At 32.3% G+C, this 21,024-nt stretch overlaps 2 protein-coding genes and 1 long non-coding RNA gene across 3 annotated transcripts in view; 2 read left to right on the forward strand and 1 right to left on the reverse strand.

Moving 5' to 3' along the window:
* Positions 1-21,024, reverse strand: part of LOC133197541 (bacterial dynamin-like protein) — a 121,711-nt gene that overhangs the window by 89,199 nt on the left and 11,488 nt on the right. The gene's annotated exons all lie outside the window — the stretch shown is intronic.
* Positions 1,426-3,696, forward strand: LOC133196551 (uncharacterized). The gene is made up of 3 exons (XR_009722373.1): positions 1,426-1,504; positions 2,110-2,266; positions 3,627-3,696. It is a non-coding gene; the product is annotated as an uncharacterized LOC133196551 (long non-coding RNA).
* Positions 4,205-5,258, forward strand: LOC133196065 (uncharacterized). Its single transcript, XM_061332012.1, has 4 exons — positions 4,205-4,440; positions 4,533-4,602; positions 4,686-4,897; positions 5,126-5,258. Exons 1-4 carry the CDS (start codon positions 4,205-4,207, stop codon positions 5,256-5,258), a joined length of 651 nt encoding a protein of 216 aa, XP_061187996.1.

Below are 21,024 nucleotides of genomic sequence, written 5' to 3' on the forward strand. Positions count from 1 at the left end.
ATGACATCAAAGCAGTTATAGCTAATTCTGTTTAGATTGTGACAAGCTTGCAGGGATCCGATAACGAGCCAGTTAATTACCTTTTGACAACTTTTAACGACCCAGGTTTTTAATTTATGTGTCATTTACTAGACAGAGTTTCAAAGCAAAATATTAAAATGCTCAGCATATTCCATTCTAGATATTGTAGTTAATATTCGGATATTATCCTATGGTTATAAAGTCCGTACGAAAAAATACATTGTCAAGATGATCACTTAAGATTTTTTTTTCAGCAAGGGTAGGTATTCGATATGTTACATCAGATGGATATCAGATGTTTCGAAAACTGCAGGGATTACGTGTCTATGGTGGCGGTGATTGTCCAGAATATGCTTTATCAGGTACTCTCACAGGTACTGACTACCTTATGTAGAAAGTAAAACATGACATGCATTATTCAAACATTTCGGCACATAAACATGACAACTTGAAAAAATCCTAATTCTAAGGTTAGTTTCTATTTATTTCATTGCATCTGAATCTCAGTACTTGTTATGGAATAAAAGTAGGGGTTTTTTCGAATTCAGCAATTCTTGTCTTTACCCGGGTCCACAGTGTATGTGTTCACTGATGCTGATGCTAAGGACTACAGCGAAGCAAATCTTGTTATACGGGAGGCAAGAAAACGTGATATTTCCATAATTTTCTTGCTTACTGGTACCTGTAGCAACCGTATTAGGCGAAGAGGTTTGTATTTCTGTTTTTTTTATTATTATTTTATCAGCAACCACATATTGTCTGACCTTTTGTATGATGAAAAGTTATTTAAAAACAAATAAAAACAAATTCTATTCAATGAAAATGTCCAGTGAAGTTCAAAATGTTGAAGGAATGATTTTTTATATATTATCAACCATTTGTACTGTAGAAACAAAGAGATATAGACAAACCACCGTTAACAAGTTCTATCAGATAGCACAAAACACAGGGGGGTCTGTCCACGAAACAACCAAGGAGCACATTAGCGAAGTTATGGAAACAGCGATGGAGGTAAACAAGGCTAGATGCAAAGCAAAACGTTTTTATTTATTTTTTTTTTTTTTAGATATATCGTGTCTTAACATCGTTTTCTTTTATAGAAAACATTACCGTCTGCAGATGTAATAATTGAGCTGAAAACTTTGAGAAGTGGAAAAAACATTACTGTCGTCATAGACAATGAACCAAATATTGTGAAAATAGCTATGGAAGGAGGAACCAAAAATTTGATGAACTACATACAGCTGTGGAACCCAAACGGTTAGAAGTAAAATTCTCCTCAATAAAATAATTTTCTTTAAGTTGTGTTTTATATGTATTCATACTAATAATTATTTTTGGAATTGGAATTTCTCTTAATTTAAGGTCTAGCTCTCAAAAAGCGTTAAATGTTCAATTCATTTTAGGAACCCAGCTGTCATTCAGTGGAGATGTAACGTTTATGTATATGGCAACAATGAAGCTAAACATAATTACCATAAAGGTTATTGTTTATTTCTTAATTAATGAGCATTGTCGGAGAAAAGATTGATTAATTGTATGCTGTTTTTTGTTCGAGAATTTTCACTCATATAGAGACGTCACCATATACTGGTGAAGGGCTTCAATTTAAGACCTTTACTGGACACTCACTACTGGACACAGGCCATTGAGCAGTGAGGACTCTTTATCGTGTCAACGCTTGTCATGACACGGGGCCTTGGTTTTTTAGGTCTCATTCAAAATAACCACAACTTTAACTTCAAAGTTCCGAACACTTGGCGAAGAAACAGTTTCTTCCTATTTTTACCGCCTTAGGTCAGTGTCTGCCAGGGTTCGAATCCAAGACATTCCGATCACGGTGCAGGGATTCATTTTAATTCGATTGTACGGTTTAGGCTTACCTTGATATATATTATTTATACTTCTTGTATTTCAAGTTTTCAAGGATTAGAATAGTTATTCTTCACGGCAGAACTATTTGATGGAATTGATTTAAATGACTCGAATTAAGATTATTTTTTTCAAGTAGGAGATATCCAAGTGTCCACATTTTTATCGACTTTTCTGAATATTACTTTTCAAACTTTTAATGTTTTAACCCTTTAGAATCCTATACCTGGTAAATGGAATCTAAGACTCGTAGATACAGCGGATTATTACATCATCGTTAATGTTACAGCCCAAAGTGAACTTTTCTTTTCATCACATGTCATGGAAATGGCAGATGGATTGTTGACTGCAATGAGTGGAAACCCGATACAAGGTACATTTTTAAGACCTCAATTTTCCTCAGATAGAGGATGTTCTATAACTTTCTGAGTTCAAAAGTATAATTAAAAAATATCAAATGAAAAATCAAACTTTAGATTCAATATTGTTGCTTTTTGATTTTTGATATTTCCTTTTAATTAACGTTTAAATTAGACAATTCTTCTCTGCCCACTTTAATCATCCACATTACCAAGTTACCAGGAACCTCAAGTCAAAATTCATATTTAAACAGAAACAGCACATTTTAGTAAATATACAATCGATTTTATAAAACTAAGTAAATAAAACACGGACCCCCGGAAATACCAGAGGTGGAATCAGGTGCCTAGGAAGAGTAAGCGTCCCCTGTCGACCGGTCATGACTGCCGTGAACCCAAGTATTGATCTGGTCGACGGAACATTCCATAGTCAAATTTAGACTAAAAATCAAGGCTTTACAATTAGTATGAAACACTTCAGCCAATTAAAGTACGACACAGTGATAGGTCTTATTTGCTGAGAAAGTCCTTTTAACGACCATATAATTTACGAAATGGTGACTTCAGTCAATAATAAATTGTAATACAGCCTTGTATTCAGAGCTAATGTCGCAATAGGTTGGGGGTTGTTTTGGGGGTTAGAATTTTTTTTGTTAAGAGAGCATTTTTTTTTGGGGGGGGGGGGGTCATATCTTTTATGAAATGCCAGATAAAAATACAGGGTGTTTTAACAAATGCCTCAACTTTAGAGGTCAGCAATTTTGCACAATAAAAAAACATTAACAATTAGTTGCTTTCTATAGTGGTTTAAAAGAACTCTTTATGTATATAGTTAAGCTTTACTCTGCAAACTGAAAATCGTAATACTAGTAGAAGGGTTTTGAAGGAAAAGGGTATCAAGATAAAACGCATCTTTCAAGGAAATGATTTTTAAATTCAAGTCCAAATTAAAGCAATATGGGACTGAGAAACATGGCAGCCATTTGGAACACATTATAAAATGATTTAAATTTGATGTTAATGATTTTAAAATTTCTATCTTAAATTAAATATATATGATTCAGGGTTAGATTAATATAAATATTGATAAAATTGTATAGATATGTACTTTATATTTTTGCAAAACTTCCTTTCATAACACGGCCTAACCTTTTATTGAAGGCTTGTTTGCTGAAACGCCCTATACTTTAAAATAACCGAGTTATTTTCATGGAAGATGAATTGTTATGTGAATAAATAAAATATTATTAAATTCTTGCTGTACATTTTTTAAAATTGCAATAAAATTAGCAGCTTCATGGTAAAATTGAACTATGAACATCTATATTCTTCTGTATATTATGCTTATATTTCATTCAAACCACTTATCCACAGGAAACGAATATATCCTTATGACAACAGTATACAGTTTAGATAATGGAACTCTAGACCGAATAGGTGTGTTTGCTGTATCCTGAACTGTTTGAGTTACAGAATGACAATTCCTCTCTTCATTCTATGTATATGTCAAAACTAAAACTGAACACAACTGTGAGTATCTTCTCGAACTTTACATTTTTTTTTATTTTCAAAAATAAAAGTACAATAATCCAAATGCTAGTTGCGAAGAAAAATCCGTACTGAAATTTGAAGAATACTTGACAAACTTGAATAATAGTGCTTTCATTTTAGGCTTCAATGATAATGTTGGAAGGAAGAGACAGTCGCGGTTTCGAATTTAGAAGAGCACGCAATATATTTTTGGAACCTATGATGATTGATGAACTCTCTGTTGTACAATTGACCGGTTAGAATTTTCTACATTTTGAAATTGTGTTTAACGTAAGGAACACAAATATATATATATATATATATATATATATATATATATATATATATATATATATATATATATATATATATATATATATATATATATATATATATATATATATTGAATTATCGAACGTAAAATGAAAATCATTCAGAATATTTCATTTACAACAGAGGAAAAGAGATATGATGAGCCATTTAATGTGACATACACAATCGCAAACAAGGGCAATTCACCGATTCTCCTCACCATTTCATCTAATATTACCAACGGACATTTGTCGAAAGGAAAAGCATCCATTCCAGTTAACCTTTCTCCTGTCGATAATTTTACATCAAATTTTCTGGTGATGGGTCAGAAGTCTTTTCATTTACTGTAAGTTTATTTAACTCCACAAATTTTGTTTTTCTTTTCTAAAAATCATAAAGAGAAAATTATGAATCAAATTTGTGGTATTTTATTAAAAGGAAATACTCCATTGAAGTGATGACAAATGGAAATTCGAAAGTGTTACAAAGAAGTCAAAATACATTTATGGTAAGTAAATATTCAAAAAAGATGTTGAAATATTAAAAAGAAACAATTACGAAATAAATTTATTTTGTTTGGTATTTTTGTAGATTACCACGAAACAACACCCAGAATTCATTCAAATTAACAAATCCAGTGATTGTCCTCTTGCTTCTTTGAATACTGCAAATTGTTCTCTTTATCTATGGAAAGCAGAGGCCCTTCTGGAATTTTCTGATGTTAACGTCACAAACATTACATTGTCGTCCGCTGCAGTTTTATCCTACGTTATCAATGGTTCAACAATTGAGGTGTTTATTAAGTATGTAAAATCTATTTTATATAAATTAAACCTTTCTAAGAAAAAAAAATGAATTCGTTACCATTAGCAAACATGAAAGAAAAGTTCTACATTGTTTCACAAGGTAACATGAAGGATTTGAATACAAATGTCAAGATTTTAAATTTCCTTAGTAGTTTTTGAAATAGTTATGTTTTGGTAGCAAGATTGCTTTTGTAAATGTGAAAAAAAAGTATTTTCGTAATATAGAGGAGATTGCTGTGTTCCGTCAACAGAAATCCAAGTGTTTGACAGCGACTTTTATTCCGTTGTGAATTCAGTGGATTTTTCTGGAGGATACGCGGTCCAATCAATTCCAAGCAAGATTACTGACCAATACTAATAATCAACTTTCATATTAATGATTTCATTTTGTTTTTTGTCGGTAATATAATTCCAAAGGAGAATTTTTTATATTCATCTAAACGTTACCAATTGTATTCGGAAGTGAAAAAAATTGAATCCAAGCATGTTGATTTTTTGTCGTGCAAGAGATTACTTTGACAAGAGATGTGATTTTGGGTTTTTTTTCCTAAATGCTTAGGGACTTTTCCTTACCTATAATTAGGTCTTACATTAAACGACTCAATAACTTTTTTATAATCAGAAGTGACGCAATTATACTCAGAATTTTTGCTTGTGGTTTTCAAAGAGGTTAAATAAAAAATGAATTACTGGTTATTTATGACTTAGTTTTGCAGTTCAAAGTATTGAAAATGAAAACGAAGAAAAACAAAGTAGAGTATGACATTAGAACCCCTTAATTCCAAGAAAGGACATTTTAAAATCATGACTTAGATAAGGAATAACATATCTAATTTTAGACCATATCCTTCAATCATATCAAATGATGCATTTTCTAAATGCTAATTATATAATATTCAATAATTTGAGTAATGCACTTTTGTGAATAAATGACCTTTTCACACAATATGGGTCTTATGTCTATTTTACGCAAAACAAGCTCGGACTCTGGCTGTTTATAATGTTGAAGTACATTGGTTGGCATAAAATTGATTTTATGAACAATATAAAATAATTTATGACAACAAGATTATATATAGGAATTTTTTGTTGTTGTATTTTTGTCATATTTGTTTATTCAACTTAAGCATCTAGAGTTTACGCGTACTTAATTACCGGAAATAAAACATGACTCAATGCGAGTAAATTTTAGCTGTCAGCCGCAGTTAACTCTGCATCATTCTGCATACCTAGGAATGCGCGCTTTTAATTGGTTTTTTGTGGATGTCGCCCTGGGTTTTTCCAGGGGTCTGCGTCGTTCGCGGCATTCCTTGATTTGGCTGCTAGCTGCAAGGACGATTTAAATCCCACCCACTGACCTCCCTCATTTTCTGTCAGAAACTCTAGATGCTTTTGTTCTTAGGTGGTAACATTATTTATCCCCACCTTTGCGAATCTATGTCATTTATTCAATCATATCAAATGATGCATTTTCTAAATGCTAATTATATAATATTCAATAATTTGAGTAATGTACTTTTGTGAATAAATGACCTTTTCACACAATATGGGTCTTATGTCTATTTTACGCAAAACAAGCTCGGACTCTGGCTGTTTATAATGTTGAAGTACATTGGTTGGCATAATGGTTATTTATGACTTAGTTTTGCAGTTCAAAGTATTGAAAATGAAAACGAAGAAAAACAAAGTAGAGTATGACATTAGAACCCCTTAATTCCAAGAAAGGACATTTTAAAATCATGACTTAGATAAGGAATAACATATCTAATTTTAGACCATATCCTTTGCTAATGGGCGATCCTCATGAAAGAAAGTCATTCCGGGAATTCATTAATATTGTAGATTTACTACGTTAGAGAATTTTTTTTGAACAGCAATATAAGAAAACTGAAATAAATATGCTGATTTACACTCACTTTCGATAGCAAGCGTTATGGCACAGTCTATTTTAATGTTTGATTTATTGAAACCAGATACAAACTATGTGATTTACCAAATTTTATCTTTTATTTTAGAAGAAAACAAACGCTATGCTGCTGGTTATTGGAGGTTCAGTTGGTGGTCTAGTGCTGCTTTGTATCTTCGTCATTGCGAGAAGAAGAAACAAAACATAAGAAATAATGCTTTAAACAAAAGGCTTCTTAAAACTATCATTTACATCGATATAACATAATTTAGGGTAGTTATCCACTGCAATTATACACCGAGAAAATACTAAGATAATAAAGTTTTGCCATAACATTAATCTAACTTCAATTTTTCTTTGTAATCATGTAAAGCAGTCTTTAATAAAAATGCAATGCTACAAAATATGAAAGTTCTTTCTTTTCTTTTGTAGTTTTGTAGACATTAAATGCAAATTACTTTTTGAGATTAACGAGCATGGTAAAAGTAAATATGATCGAGAAGACAACGCGTTCTTTTTCTAACTTTCAATAGTTCTTTTGAAAAAATATTTTAACTACTTTAGAGAAGAACAGCTACTTACATAAAAATATATCCTTCTCAACGTTCCTATTTATAGTTTACTTCTGACGCCCTTTCTTTCAATCAATAAGGTTTATACATAGGAGGTTGTCTAACGTTCCCAGAAATGATGTTTATGTAAAAAAAAAATTCATAGAAACCCTGCTTAATTATAAATTAGTAAAGTCAATTTAGTCTAGAAAAATACTTTATAAATACTCCTCAAAAAGCTATTTTAAACTTTAAAATTCGTCTGAACGAATTTAATGCTCTTTTTTGAAAGAATTGTATTACTGCGGAAAACATGCAAACAGAGATATGATGAATTTTGATAATTTACCATAGTTCTTATATTTAATGCGACAAGACACGCTATGAACTTAAATTTTCAGGGAATATATACATTTTGAAATTGAGTTCCATTTCGGCTGGAAAGCTAGTGTGGAAGTGTAGAAACTGCAATGTGTTTGCAAAACGCTATTGTGTTTTTGAGTTATGACACTATGCCAAGTAAGTTGAAATTTATGGTGACACTAACATGCCAAAAGATATAAGCTGAGGATTAGGGATAACACCTACAATTTTTTGCTCTACATGTAATGACTGAACCACATGCCAAATTTCATATCCTTGTGCTAGATAATGGAAAACAAAAAATATGAAGCAGGAACAATTATAAAAATTAATTTACTGAACAAAAAGAAAACAGGGTAAAGCTGTGTGCCTCCACTCGTAACAAAGGAGACATATTTACTTTCTATGTTTCTAATATTGACAAAGTTACATGTAAGTTGGTCATTTTATACATTTAGTTGCTAAAGGGAAAGCCCTTTTTTAAAAAACCATGACAAAATCTCAAGGTTTTGAAAAAAGAGTTATCCAAACCAGGGGCAGTGAATAAGCATTTTATTATGCAGATTTATATATTTTTTGATGAGGGATGAATACTGGTAGAATATTTTATAAAATTTAGTATTGCTTAGCTATACGTGAAAATTTTCAGAATATGAAAAAAGCCTTTTTTTAAAAAAAATTTCTTAATAATTCTGTTTATTTTATACCTCGAAGTACAGCTTTGCTATATTTAAGTGAAAATTTTTAAATCATAAAAATAGTTATTGCACCTACTTTACACTTTATGTTGGAAAAAATAATAGAAAATTAATTAATTATTCACTTTTTTGATCTTGAATTGTTTTATTGCCAAAATATTTTTTTCAAGTGAATAGATAAGTTAAATTGAATGACAAATGAAATTACTCGAAAAAATTCTTTCATTGTTATTATTCAACATTTATATACATATTGCGCTTTATATAATTTTGAAAATTACTCTAAAGCACTTTACATAGATGCTTAACATAATGATAAATATGACACTTTTAAGAATTTGGTTTTTAAATAACATCAAGAGATTATAAAAACGATTTACAATTTTAAATATATAATATTAAGACAAGCTTTAATATCCCACAATGCTTTATGAACATGCAGTTAGCAATAAAGGTAACAACGGTAACCTTTAAAAAAGGATATATCTAGGATATTTATTCAGAAACATCAATGAACAAATGTTATTTTTTAGTGAATAGAATGTATATTCTCTCCATCAATTTTATTCTTCTTGTGCGCGATAATATACAATATCATACTTGGATCAAAATTTTCACCTTCAAATATTATGATTATGCTTGTTAAAAACACAACAAAGTACATAAATTATGAAACTGTAATTGTCTTCGACAATATTTTTTTTTCAATTCATTCTCGTTTTTTAAACTATTATGGTGACTAGAAAGATGACTGGGAATTTATTTACACATGAATTTCTTAATTTTTTTCCAAAACAATTTCTTTCCGTTAAAATTCGATGTCCACTCCACACTTTCAGCTTCTTTTAGCAACGTTTTCAGTGCTACTGTAAAATGTTTGGAATCAATGTTATCCAACAGAATCAGGAGAATGTTGTTTTTGTTACCGTCTGCTAATTTGTGATTGGCTATTACAGTTTCAAATTGGCACCATTGATCTTCCATAAAATTGTTTGTAAGAACTAGCAAAAGTTTTCGACTGGCCTCCATATTTTCCAATATATTATCCACATGAAAACCCACAGGCAAAAAATTTCGCTCATGCAGACAAAGCTTGTAATTTTCTTTTTTCTCTAAAACGTCCACTAGTTCAGACATTATCCACTTCCGGTCATGTGTATTGTAAGCAACAAACCCGTCGTATTCTTTTAGATCATGGTCATTCAATTTATGGTGTCCACTCCGTCGTCCATCTATGCAGTTATGCATGTGAAACAAAATATCCCACCTTAACTTTCGAAGAAGTACAAAAGTAAACAGAAAAATGAATACAAAGGATCCAATAGTTACGATGAAGATGAATATTCGATTCAGTTGATGACATTTCATTTTGAGATAATGTAGATTGCTTTTAATATGATGACCTTTCCACTCTTTTGGTGAATCACACTGATATGCATTAGGATTAAGGACCTTTTCTCTATGTGTGTCTGCCCAATGAATGAACCATTCAAGGTCACAGTCGCAAGCAAAAGGGTTGAAGGAAACGTCAATTGTAAAATTTGAATTCTTCCACATATCTTCTGTAAATGAATCTTCTCGGATAGATGTTAGCTGGTTTTTTCTGAGAATAATTCGATGTAAATTTGTATTGTTTATAAACAGATCTTTGTGAACATGGCGTATAAAATTGCCGTGTAAATTCAAAATTTGAAGTGATTTCAAATGTGATATGAATGGAACAAAATTTAATAAAGAATGGCGTAGTATTAGTTCCTTGATATGTATAAGAGGAGATAACATTTTTAAAAAGTCATCATCCTTAAAAACAGAAAAATCAAAAAGCGACATGTCTAATGTTCTTAGATTTATGCACTTCTTGAAGATGGTTTTATATTGCAGCATTTCTTTCGTTACTCTTTTATTGCTTCCAAAGTATAAAGCCTCCAATGATTTTGACTGTAATGCGTCTTTTTCGATAATCAGATCGTACGTAAGCATATCGTTTAAACGTAATTTCTTTAATTTCTTAATTGTTGAAAATGAATTACTTTTTAAAATGCTTATCGCATTGAATGATAAATTAAGATATTCCAATTCACGGAAACAATGGCCTTGTCTATAAAATTCAAACGAGTCCGAGATGTGGTTTATCGCAAACCAAAGGTACTTCAGCCTTGGAACATACGACTTATTTTTTGCATCACACATTCTTGGAACATAGGCAAGTTCATTCAGCGTTAGATTTAATCGTTTTATGTAGTAAAATCCCTCCATTTTTAGTTCAAGAATATCATTATTACTCAAGTCAAGTGAATGTAATCCAGTTAGATTTTTAAATGTTGTTCCACTTACATTGGCCAATTCCCAATTTCGAAGATGTAATGTACGAAGAGAAGTATTTCTGTATATGCTTTCAAAAACATTTTCTGGTAGAGATTTTGGGACTCCTTTCACATCAGATATGTCAAGATTTTGAATTCGAGAACCATCTAGCCATCTTAAAATTCCTAGTATTGACTTGTATTTCAATTCATTCTTTGACATATCCAAATCATTTATTTCTGTGAAGTATTGAAATGCTTTTTTGGATATTCCATGTAAATGACATCCTTTGAGGCTTAATTTTTCAATTTTTAATAAAGCAATAGGGTCAAAAAATGTATCGTTGATATATGTGAAACTGTTCCCAGAGAGATCTAGGCTTGTGACTGAGGTTGGGATTTTACCAAGAAGAGGTTGTACAGTTTCTAACTTTCTATTGGAACAGTCAGCTACTGTGGCGTTGACACAAAAACAAGGCGATTTAGGACAAACGTTATTTGAAGTACAATAATTTACCACGAGTGTAAGTAGGAACGTAAGTAAATGTAATAGTCGATTGATATTGTTTTGTGCCATGTCCTGAAAGAGCAATATTAAATAAAGTATATTTTATTGTATTGTAATGAATTTCCTGTTAAAGTGTATTTAGTATAATTTCCTGTTAATTTGTTTTGAGTATAATGTAACTCTGTGTTCTCTTCAATTATAAAGATAATGTAAAAAGTGTAAATCCTTCGTAGTCTTTATTGCTCAGTTGTCAATGCAAGACAAGATTTACCAACATTTTTATCTTATCTTCACAATGACTTAAAGGAATATTTATATGTGCTTTATAAAGAATATATTCATGTATATTTTAGTATACTTAGTAATGCAGAGTGTGGGAATTTTTTATTTGGGTAAAAAATAATCTATGTCACATGCATACCTACGTTTTAAACATAACAACACATTTTATTTATTACCATGGAATAAAATTATGGAAAAAGAAAACATGTTATTGTCAGAATCATTAATTTTTAAACATTCTTTCTTTAGAAATGAAGGAAATTTTTTGAAAAAAAATTGTTAAAAATAAAAGGTTAATTACTGAGGATTGGTAAACCTTTCGTTCTATTATACATCAAAGTGAGGTTTACATTATTGACAATACAATATGAAATAAATGTGAAAAATTCTGAGTACTTCCCTTCATATTGGTGAATCATATATTTTGATTTGAGTTTCATAGACACTTTACGCAGTTTTCTTTTGAATCTTCAAAATGGAATGCTTAAAAGAGGAAGTTTGTAGTAAATATGTGAACAAAGCTTAAAAGATAATCATACTTTACCAGAAAATATTTCTTTGAATGAAGTGTCCTCCCTATTACCACGATTGAAACTCATTTTACTTCCTGATACGGCTTAATTTTCATAACACTTATAAACTATTTTTATATTACGGGTTTAACTGCTAGCGCAGTAGATACGAGTAGTTGATAGTTTTATATATCATTTCACGCAGTCTTTGTTGAGTCTTACTTTACCCAATCATTCAAAATATTTAAGATCCCCCCCCCCCAAAAAAAAAATCGAACAGGAATAATGAATCTGAAAATATTTATCAATTCATATTTCATTGTAATTGTTATTTATTCAGGCATCCCATTTTCTCTTAACATAGCATTTTGATAAAATCTCTGTTTTGTGTAGACAATAAGAGGACATATCATCAAGAGGTCCATGGGCCACAAAGTTCACCTGTATCTCCTAGGCCCTAACTGCTGTTTTCAGAGGATTCTTCCCTTTATTAACGTGAAGTATTCTGATTCTATATATAGACTAACCCTAACCCTATGTGGTCATGGTGTAACCGAAGTTGAATCTACCTAAAACAGGTATGCTGCCCAAAGGAGTCACGGTTCACTCGAACTTGAATTAACACATGATAGGGAGGCCTGAACATCAATATGACTAACATGGCTTTGCAGGTCTGGAAAAAGATGAGTTTTGATTTTAATTTTCTGTACACATGTATTACGTTAAATTTAATACCTGATTTTATCACAAATTGTTGTGGCTTTCAGGTTGACATTTAGATATAGAGATGACGTTTTATCAATTAACAATAGCTACTTTCAGTCATATGTCGACTCGATATATATCCAAGTAAGCTCGAACTAAAAGACATTCTAGTTTGCCACATTTTTTTTCATCCCTTTACCCAAAAGTCTTCTGTGCCAAGTTTTTAGAAATTGACCTTGTGTTTCTAGAGAAGACGTCGAAAATTGTTGACGTTTTCAAACGGACACTGTCCATTGAGGATTAAAAAAGGCTCAGTTCAATTAATAACTAGTAAGAACATAGTGATTCTTTAAAAGATTTCTAAAGTACTCGGGCTTCTTACAAAGTACATGCCTCACTTACTGACTTACTGTGTTGTTCTGGCTTTTCTCGTTTTGTTTAAATGTTTTAAATTAAAATAAGCAATGTAGTTGATACGAGGGATGTTCCAAAAATAATGACATTTGGCTGTTTTCACCTACATTTATTAATCTTTGATCCTTTTATTCGTTCCTGCCCTTCAAAGTACACACCCTTGGCCTGGATACACTTTTTTAGACGATCAATCCACTTCTGAAAACATTTTTCACACTCCTCAATAGGGGGACACCAATCATATACTGATAAATTGCAGACCCGAGGGCATTTCGTGATTTTTTTCGTTTTCCAGATAGGTGGAATTTAAATTTGGGGAACAGAAAAAAGTCGCACGGGGCTAAATCTGGAGAAAACAGGGTGTTTGGTTGGACAGTAACCTTTTCAACCTCCAAAAACTTGGTCAAAATGCGTGTTTTGTGTGCAGGCGAATTGTCGTGCAAAAGTAGGAGATACTTCATGCCCGTTTTTGGGCTACGACTTTCGTAATATTTCTTCAGTTTGTTAGTAACAACATTTTTATAGAAGCTACCTGTTACTGTTGCCAGTTGGCACATTATTATATGACAGGGCTTTTATTGTCAAAGAAAATAACATATAGAACCATTCACGGCTCATAATCTTTTAGCAATACTAAGACGGTATGCATTTTTTGATTCCCAGATTTTGTTAGAACTCTTACGTTTTGGCTCAAAAAAGTATACCCAGGTCTCATCACCAGTACACAATTTATCAAAAGTCTTTTTGGTGTATTTTAAATACAAATTTAATTTCTTTGCATTATCAACCCGTACTCTCTTTTGTTCATAGAAAAGCAAATGAGGTATCCACCTAGCGTTTATCTTTCTAAGCTTTAGATTTCTTTTTCAAAATACCATGAACTCGTGCTAACGACAAGTTTGTCATCCGAGCCAATTGCCTCACGGTTTATCTTGAGTCTTTCTGCAAGATTTGGTGGATTTTTACGATGTAATTATTGGTTGTAACTGTTACAGGGCGACCTTGGCGAGCAGCATCTTTGGGGAGTTCGTAACTGTTTCAAATTCAGCAACCCACCTACAGACAGACCTATGCAACATTTGACCATTCCCATAGATATCACATACCTCACGATGAATATCTACGGATTTAATGTCAAGTAAGGACCGACATTTTTATAGGCTCTAGTTTCAAGTGCATTGTTTGCTCTTTTTCCAGTCATTTGAGTAAAGTGTAATGAATACGCTATAAAGCAATGTACACTGTAGCTAAGTCAGTAAAATTGTGAGCATGAAATTCTCTTCCGGTACGGTTAAGTGAAAAACTAACGTGTCAATGTGGTTTCAGTAAGACATTTACACGATTTTCACGCGAAGAAGGTTAAATGACAATATTTTTGGAACACACTTCGTATGTCACAATTAACTGAAGGTATGTGGAATATCTTTTTAATTACAATTTTCGTCCTCAACTTAGTCTAAAATCTCTAGCCTTTGTATCAAGTTTTTCTTGTACTTTTTCAACAGTGTCTCAAATGTTTTTAAAAGTTTTGCAGTGAATGGTGGTTGTGATAGCTTTCATGGGATAACTTAAACAGGTACGTATGGACAACATTTAGAAAAAATGAATCCTGGAAAAGAATAAACTTTTTCAATAATTTGATGAATTATATTTTTGTATTTTTATTTGTTTTAAAGCATGGTTTATTCGAAGTGTACGACCTTACGAGATATGGCAGAGGTTGTTATATGTAAACATTTTTTCAAATATTATGGCTACATGTAAAGGGTAATAAGCGCAATAGAATTGTAAGTGAATAGGACATTTGAGGAAAGTTCAGAGGTCAAAGCAGTTAAATGAGACACACCACACTGATCTAGTTGCTAAGGACCTATTAGCGATCATATTAACAGATATTTTTATTAGCAGACCTGTTTTTTTACTCAGTTAAAGCAGAATTCATTCAAAAACTTTTACACTGTATGAAGAAGTCGCGTGCTTTGGTTTTTAGTTTGACATTAAGATACATTGTATATTGCCGACGTTTTATCAACAGTATTCATTTTCATTCTTACGTTGATTCAATATTTCCCTTTGAACTCAAAAGTACAAAACACTATGAACATGGCACATCTTTTTTACTAGCTAGAGAAAAATATTTATGGCAAATTTACAGCAAAACTTTATGATAAACCTGATGACTTCTAATTTTCTATCAGCAACTAACTTCATTTACGTAGAAATATACCACAATCACAGGCATATGGAGTTAATGTCTCCATGTTGATTTGATATTCAAGAACATGTTCTAGGTACGAACAATTTCTAAGATGAGGCAAACTATTGACAAATACGTTGACACAAGGATACCAACAGTCTCGTTTAAAGTCAACATTTCACAAATTCTTTGATCGATACACTGACCTTCTTAGCAAATACAACAAATTGTTATGTCGAATGTTGACTGACATTTTTCACTACAATTGTTAGGTCATTATTTTAACACTGATATTTCTCGGAATTTTTCCATTTTCTCGAGCATTCTTGGTGTGATCGGTGAACAGGGGATGCTTACTCCTCCATGGCAACTGATCTCACCTCTGATGCTTTTAGAGGTTTGTGTTTGTTCAGCTCCCAATTTGTATTGTTCCAGTGAACTTCTGAACTTGGTTATTGTTTGTTATCTTCATATTTCTTTCACTAAAGAAATCTTAATGTTTTTGTTGGGACATAGTAAATTATTTATTTAATGGGTTTTGGCGAAAAAAAATTGTAGATAAAATCTAATTACAATGGTTGCTATAGATAGTTGTAATGACACGTGATCCACTTTTATATCTAATATTTTCAAAATAATACATCAAACTGTTTATAACCATTTTTGCATCTTGCAAAACAATTCAAATCAAATAATTTGTAATATTTAAATAGTGTTTCGTTTATTTTTTGAATGGGGGGGGGGGGTGTTTTCTAGTTCTCCAACAAAACCATTGTACAAAAAATTCAATCTTTTAAACCCACATGACTTACTTCCTTGTCAGGTTTCTCTATTTTTTGTTAGATATGTTCTTTCTCACCCTACACCTATAGTCCTACTGGACACGTCATTACTGGTGATATAAATATAGTTGATAACTAGATGCTGTCATGAGACAGTAATACCCGCACTAAGGTGTTTGCCTCTAAATGCACACTCCTTCATATTGGGCTTACCAAGGAAAAAGTCCAAATAATTCTATAATTTACACGGTACATGTATTCGTCAAATCGAGCATAAAATGCTCAGGTGACCATGTGACCCATGAACCTCTTATACGCATTTCATATACTTAATTCATTACCAGTCTGAAATATCAGAATTTAATTAATGTTGTAAATTAGGTTTTAATAAAAAGGGGGGGGATATAAATTTTTGGCCCATAATTGGAACTTTTTAAATTAAATTTATCTTCTCAACAACAAATAATATTATTTTAGTACACAGCGTTTTTGATGAATTTATCAAAATGTGCAAACTTTTTTTAGTATTTGATTAGGCAAAAACCTCCTTGAAAAGCCATACCCAATCAATTTATATGTGCTCCCCCCCCCCCCCCCCCCCCCAAATACACACACACACAATTTGCCTGTTTTTGGAAATAGGCCTAGATGGCAAAGTTATGTTAAAACATCGTTTGTTATGATAATTTAAAATTTGTTCTTGTACTGTACATGTATGTGAACACCTTTTTGAAAATTTCTACATCACATTGGGCTTGCGTCACCCTACCAGTACTAGTACTAGTTTTACCATTATCATTTTTAGATTGCACATGCCATGTGACATGGTGCAGTGTTACATGTATATCAGTGGAAATTAATTCATTTTGTGTTTTAATTGGATTATATTTCATGAAGTTGACAGGACCTATGACAGTCGGTAAGTACAAGTTTAAGTATAGATTGGGGTAAAATAAACCAAAATGCAAATGGTTAGGTTAAAGTTTAAAAAGGATGAAAGATCATCGGCAATCTCCTATGCAGAGTTGTCGTTCGTTTCTCTCTCAGACACTGAATGTATGAGCCGATCGTAGAGAGTGGATCATCGATGATTTCACATTCTGAAGAGTTATCTCCCGTTGTCGACATTACATTCAGTTACAGGCATAGATCCGGGAATTTTTTTCCGGGGGGGGGGGGGGGGGGGGGAGGGGGGTCCACACCTCGGTCCAAAAAAATTCCAGCCCAGAATTTCCTGAGGAGCAAAATAAAAAAAAAAAAAAACAAACAAACAAAATAAAAACAATGATGGTGGGGTCCATGTTTTTAAAGGGGGAGGGCATCCAAAGTCATTTTTTATTTGCTTCTGTAAATCAGTATATAGTCCTATTTAAATAACTCTGCAAATTCCAGGGGGGGGGGGGGGGTTCCAATCTCCCTAGGCGCTCCCTGTCCCTGAAATGACAAATGATCATGTGACTCCTAAATAGTAGAAAATTTTTCCATTTGACTAGACATAATTTTGTTTCTTGTGTTATTATGTTATGTACATCTAATGGTTTAAGGTTATGAACCCTTGAGGTCATCCCCACTCTCTTGTTCATAATATGACTACATCAAATTAAATAGAAGTGCATCAATGATAAGATTACTTGACATTTCATTCATGAATTTGGGTCAACCTAGAATTAGGAATGAAAATCATTCAAAGAGATGGACCATTAAACTATTTGTATGTATTCACATTTTTTTTTATGTCAAACCAAAGTATTAGACTTGTTTGCATACATGAACAAACTGGGGTCTGGGAAGGGGAAGGGGCAAGGGGAAGGAGTTATCTCTTTACGTCTTAATTAATTGTTGAAAATTCCTAAAATGAATGTTAACCTTAAATCCGACTTGTACGTCTTCATTATTTTTAAGTGGTGGTGTCTCTGTATGAGTGAAAAATTCCCAAGAGGGACATTTAACAACAAACAAACATTAATGACTTAAAAAACACAATATACATGTACATGTTTATTAGTCAATGGATATACTTCTGATCATATCTCTAGTTCTCCCTTGAATCAGAAATGATGATATAAATATTTTAAGAATGATTAAGAGTTGAAAAGGTTGTGCATTTTAAAATTCACTAAGCTCTGTGGTTGAATTAGCTATACCAGTTTAGCTTATTTTGCTACTCAAAGCACCTTGATTAACTATTTTTAATCATACTGTTTTCTGAAATGTGAAGTTTTTTCAACATGGATACAAGTCATACCTTTTCAGCTTCTGAAAACAATTAATGCATGAAAAAAAAACTGCTTTTCAAATACTGTAACTCTTTCCAAGTAGTTGTGATCATCAGTTTTTAGCTCACTTGAGTTTTTCTGGTTTTCTGATCACATTTTGTTTGTCATTCATCTGTCCGCCTGTAAACTTTTCACATTTTTGTCTTCTTCACTAGAACCACCGGGCCAATTTCAACCAACCCAGCCACAAAGCATCTTTGGGTAAAGGGGATTCAAGTTTGTTCAAGTGAAGGGTCACACCCTCTTTCAAGGGGGGATAATCAAGAATTAGTGAAAATTTGGTGGTATCATTTTAAAAAAGTCTTATCAAGAACCACTGACTGGGCCCAAAAAGTTGAAACTTTCTTTACATAGACAGTGTAGCTTCAAATTTGTTAAAATTATGACCCACTGGGGTAGGATGGGGCCACATATGGGGATCCAATGATTTACATAGAAAAATGCAGGGGATTTTTTCCATCATAAATCTTCTTCTCATGAATAGCAAGGGCATTATTGTCGTCCGTTTTCACAAAAGGGACCTAGGGGACATTAAATCTCATTTGTCTGTCAGTCTGTCCGTTTGTCAGTCTGTCACAATAAATTTAACCTTGGTCATAACTTCTGAATAATAAGAGATAGGGATTCCATATTTCACATGTACATTACCTACAAGAACTTTCTAAACATACCATGATTTTTGAACCCATGACCTTGACCTTGAAGTTTGACCTACTTTTAAAAAAATTTAACATTATTTCAAATGATCATTTTGAAAGAGAAAAGATAGGGCGTTCATATTATACATGTAAATTACCTGTGACAAGACCTTTCTAAATATATCATGACTTTTGACTCTGTGACATTGACCTTGAAGTTTAACCTACTTTTCAAAAATGTTATATTTCCTTATAACTTTTGATTGAGAAGAGATAGGACTTTTATATTTGACATGTACATTACCTGTAACAAGATGTTTCAAAGCATGCTATGATTTTTTACCCCTTGACCTTGATGTTTTACCTAATTTTCAAAATTTTTAACTTTGGTGATTACTTTTGAATGACATATGATAGGGCGTGCATATTTGAAACAACATGTCATAAATAATGGCATCCCATCCACTAGGACACGGAAAGCAGGGGACCACAATTCTTTGAATTTGCTTGTTAGTCATTTTGATATGGAAACATCCTCATATAGTGTAGATTCAAGTTTTTTATGCCCTGCCATGAATATGGCCGAGGCATATAGTGTTTGTCATGTCCGACTTCAATAAAACGTCATATGCTGATACATACTGATGTAAGCTTTTCAACTGCATCAAAATTTTTGACCTTGAATTTTCCTTTGACCTTGACCTTACTTTTCTTAAATTAGTGTCTAGATCAGTTTTGAATAAACAATTCAAGATATATTTATCAAACTTCATATGCTGATATAATTATACTGCTGAGAGATATCAATTGCATCAACTTTTTTGACCTTGACTTTTCCTTTGACCTTGACCTCACTTTTTTAAATTAGTGTTTAGGCCAAACAAAAAAATATGTGTGGTTCCGGTTACACTTCCAAAAAAATTAGGGTAGGTAGGTAGGGATTTTTATTTATTTTTTTTTTTTTATTTTTTTTTATTTTTTTTTTTTTTAACAAAATGATTTTCTTAATTTTTTTTTCTAAATAGTACCTATCAGTGCTTTGCAAATGGCATTTAGATGTGGTGTGATAATATACTAGTCAATATTGGTAGGGGACACCTACATGCTAGCTTGCTTTGGATTTAACACTATTAAACACTTGCACTATGTTTTGCAAGGAGGCCGTCATTGCTGAAACTAAAACTTAAACTGGAGCCATTGATGGAAATTGGGGGAAATTCCGGAAAAATATGAAAATTGCCAAAAAAAAGTTTAGGGTCGGGGGTATAAAATAGGGAAGGTCGGGTAACCCGAACCACACATATTTTTTTATTTGGCCTTATCTACATTTTAAATAAACCATTTCTGATATTTTTGTTGAACTTCTATGCTAATAGTAAATACATACTGATATAAGTTTTTCAACTGCATCAACATTTTGACCTCAACCTTTCCGTTGACCTTGACCTCTCTTTTCTCAAATAAGTGTTAAGCTCAGTTTTAAATAAATCATTCAAGATATTTTTATCAAACCTAATATGCTGATATGTATTAGTGAGAGCTCTTCCACTGCATCAAAAACTTGAAAATGAAAATTCCGAAACCTTACTGCACATCAACATGACACCACCAACCATCTCCCAAAAGACGATTAGGCTACTGTGTAAAATGTAAGAGGAGTTCTGGGAACCAGGGGTTTTTTGCATAAAAAACGTCATATTTCGACCCTCATTTGACCCCCAGGGTGAAAATGAAAATTCCAAAACCTTACTGCACATCTATAGGACACCACCAACCACCTCCCAGAAGACGATTAGGCTACTGTGTAAAATGTAAGAGGAGTTCAGGGAACCAGGGGCTTTTTGCATAAAAAACGTCATATTTCGACCCTCATTTGACCCCCAGGGTGAAAATGAAAATTCCGAAACCTTACTGCACATCTATAGGACACCACCAACCACCTCTCAGAAGACGATTAGGCTACTGTGTAAAATGTAAGAGGAGTTCAGG

This window comes from Saccostrea echinata, unplaced genomic scaffold (genome assembly GCF_033153115.1).
Source record: "Saccostrea echinata isolate AGI-Se365-2 ecotype Australia unplaced genomic scaffold, CSIRO_AGI_Sech_v1 ptg000030l, whole genome shotgun sequence".
Lineage (NCBI taxonomy): Eukaryota > Metazoa > Mollusca > Bivalvia > Ostreida > Ostreidae > Saccostrea > Saccostrea echinata.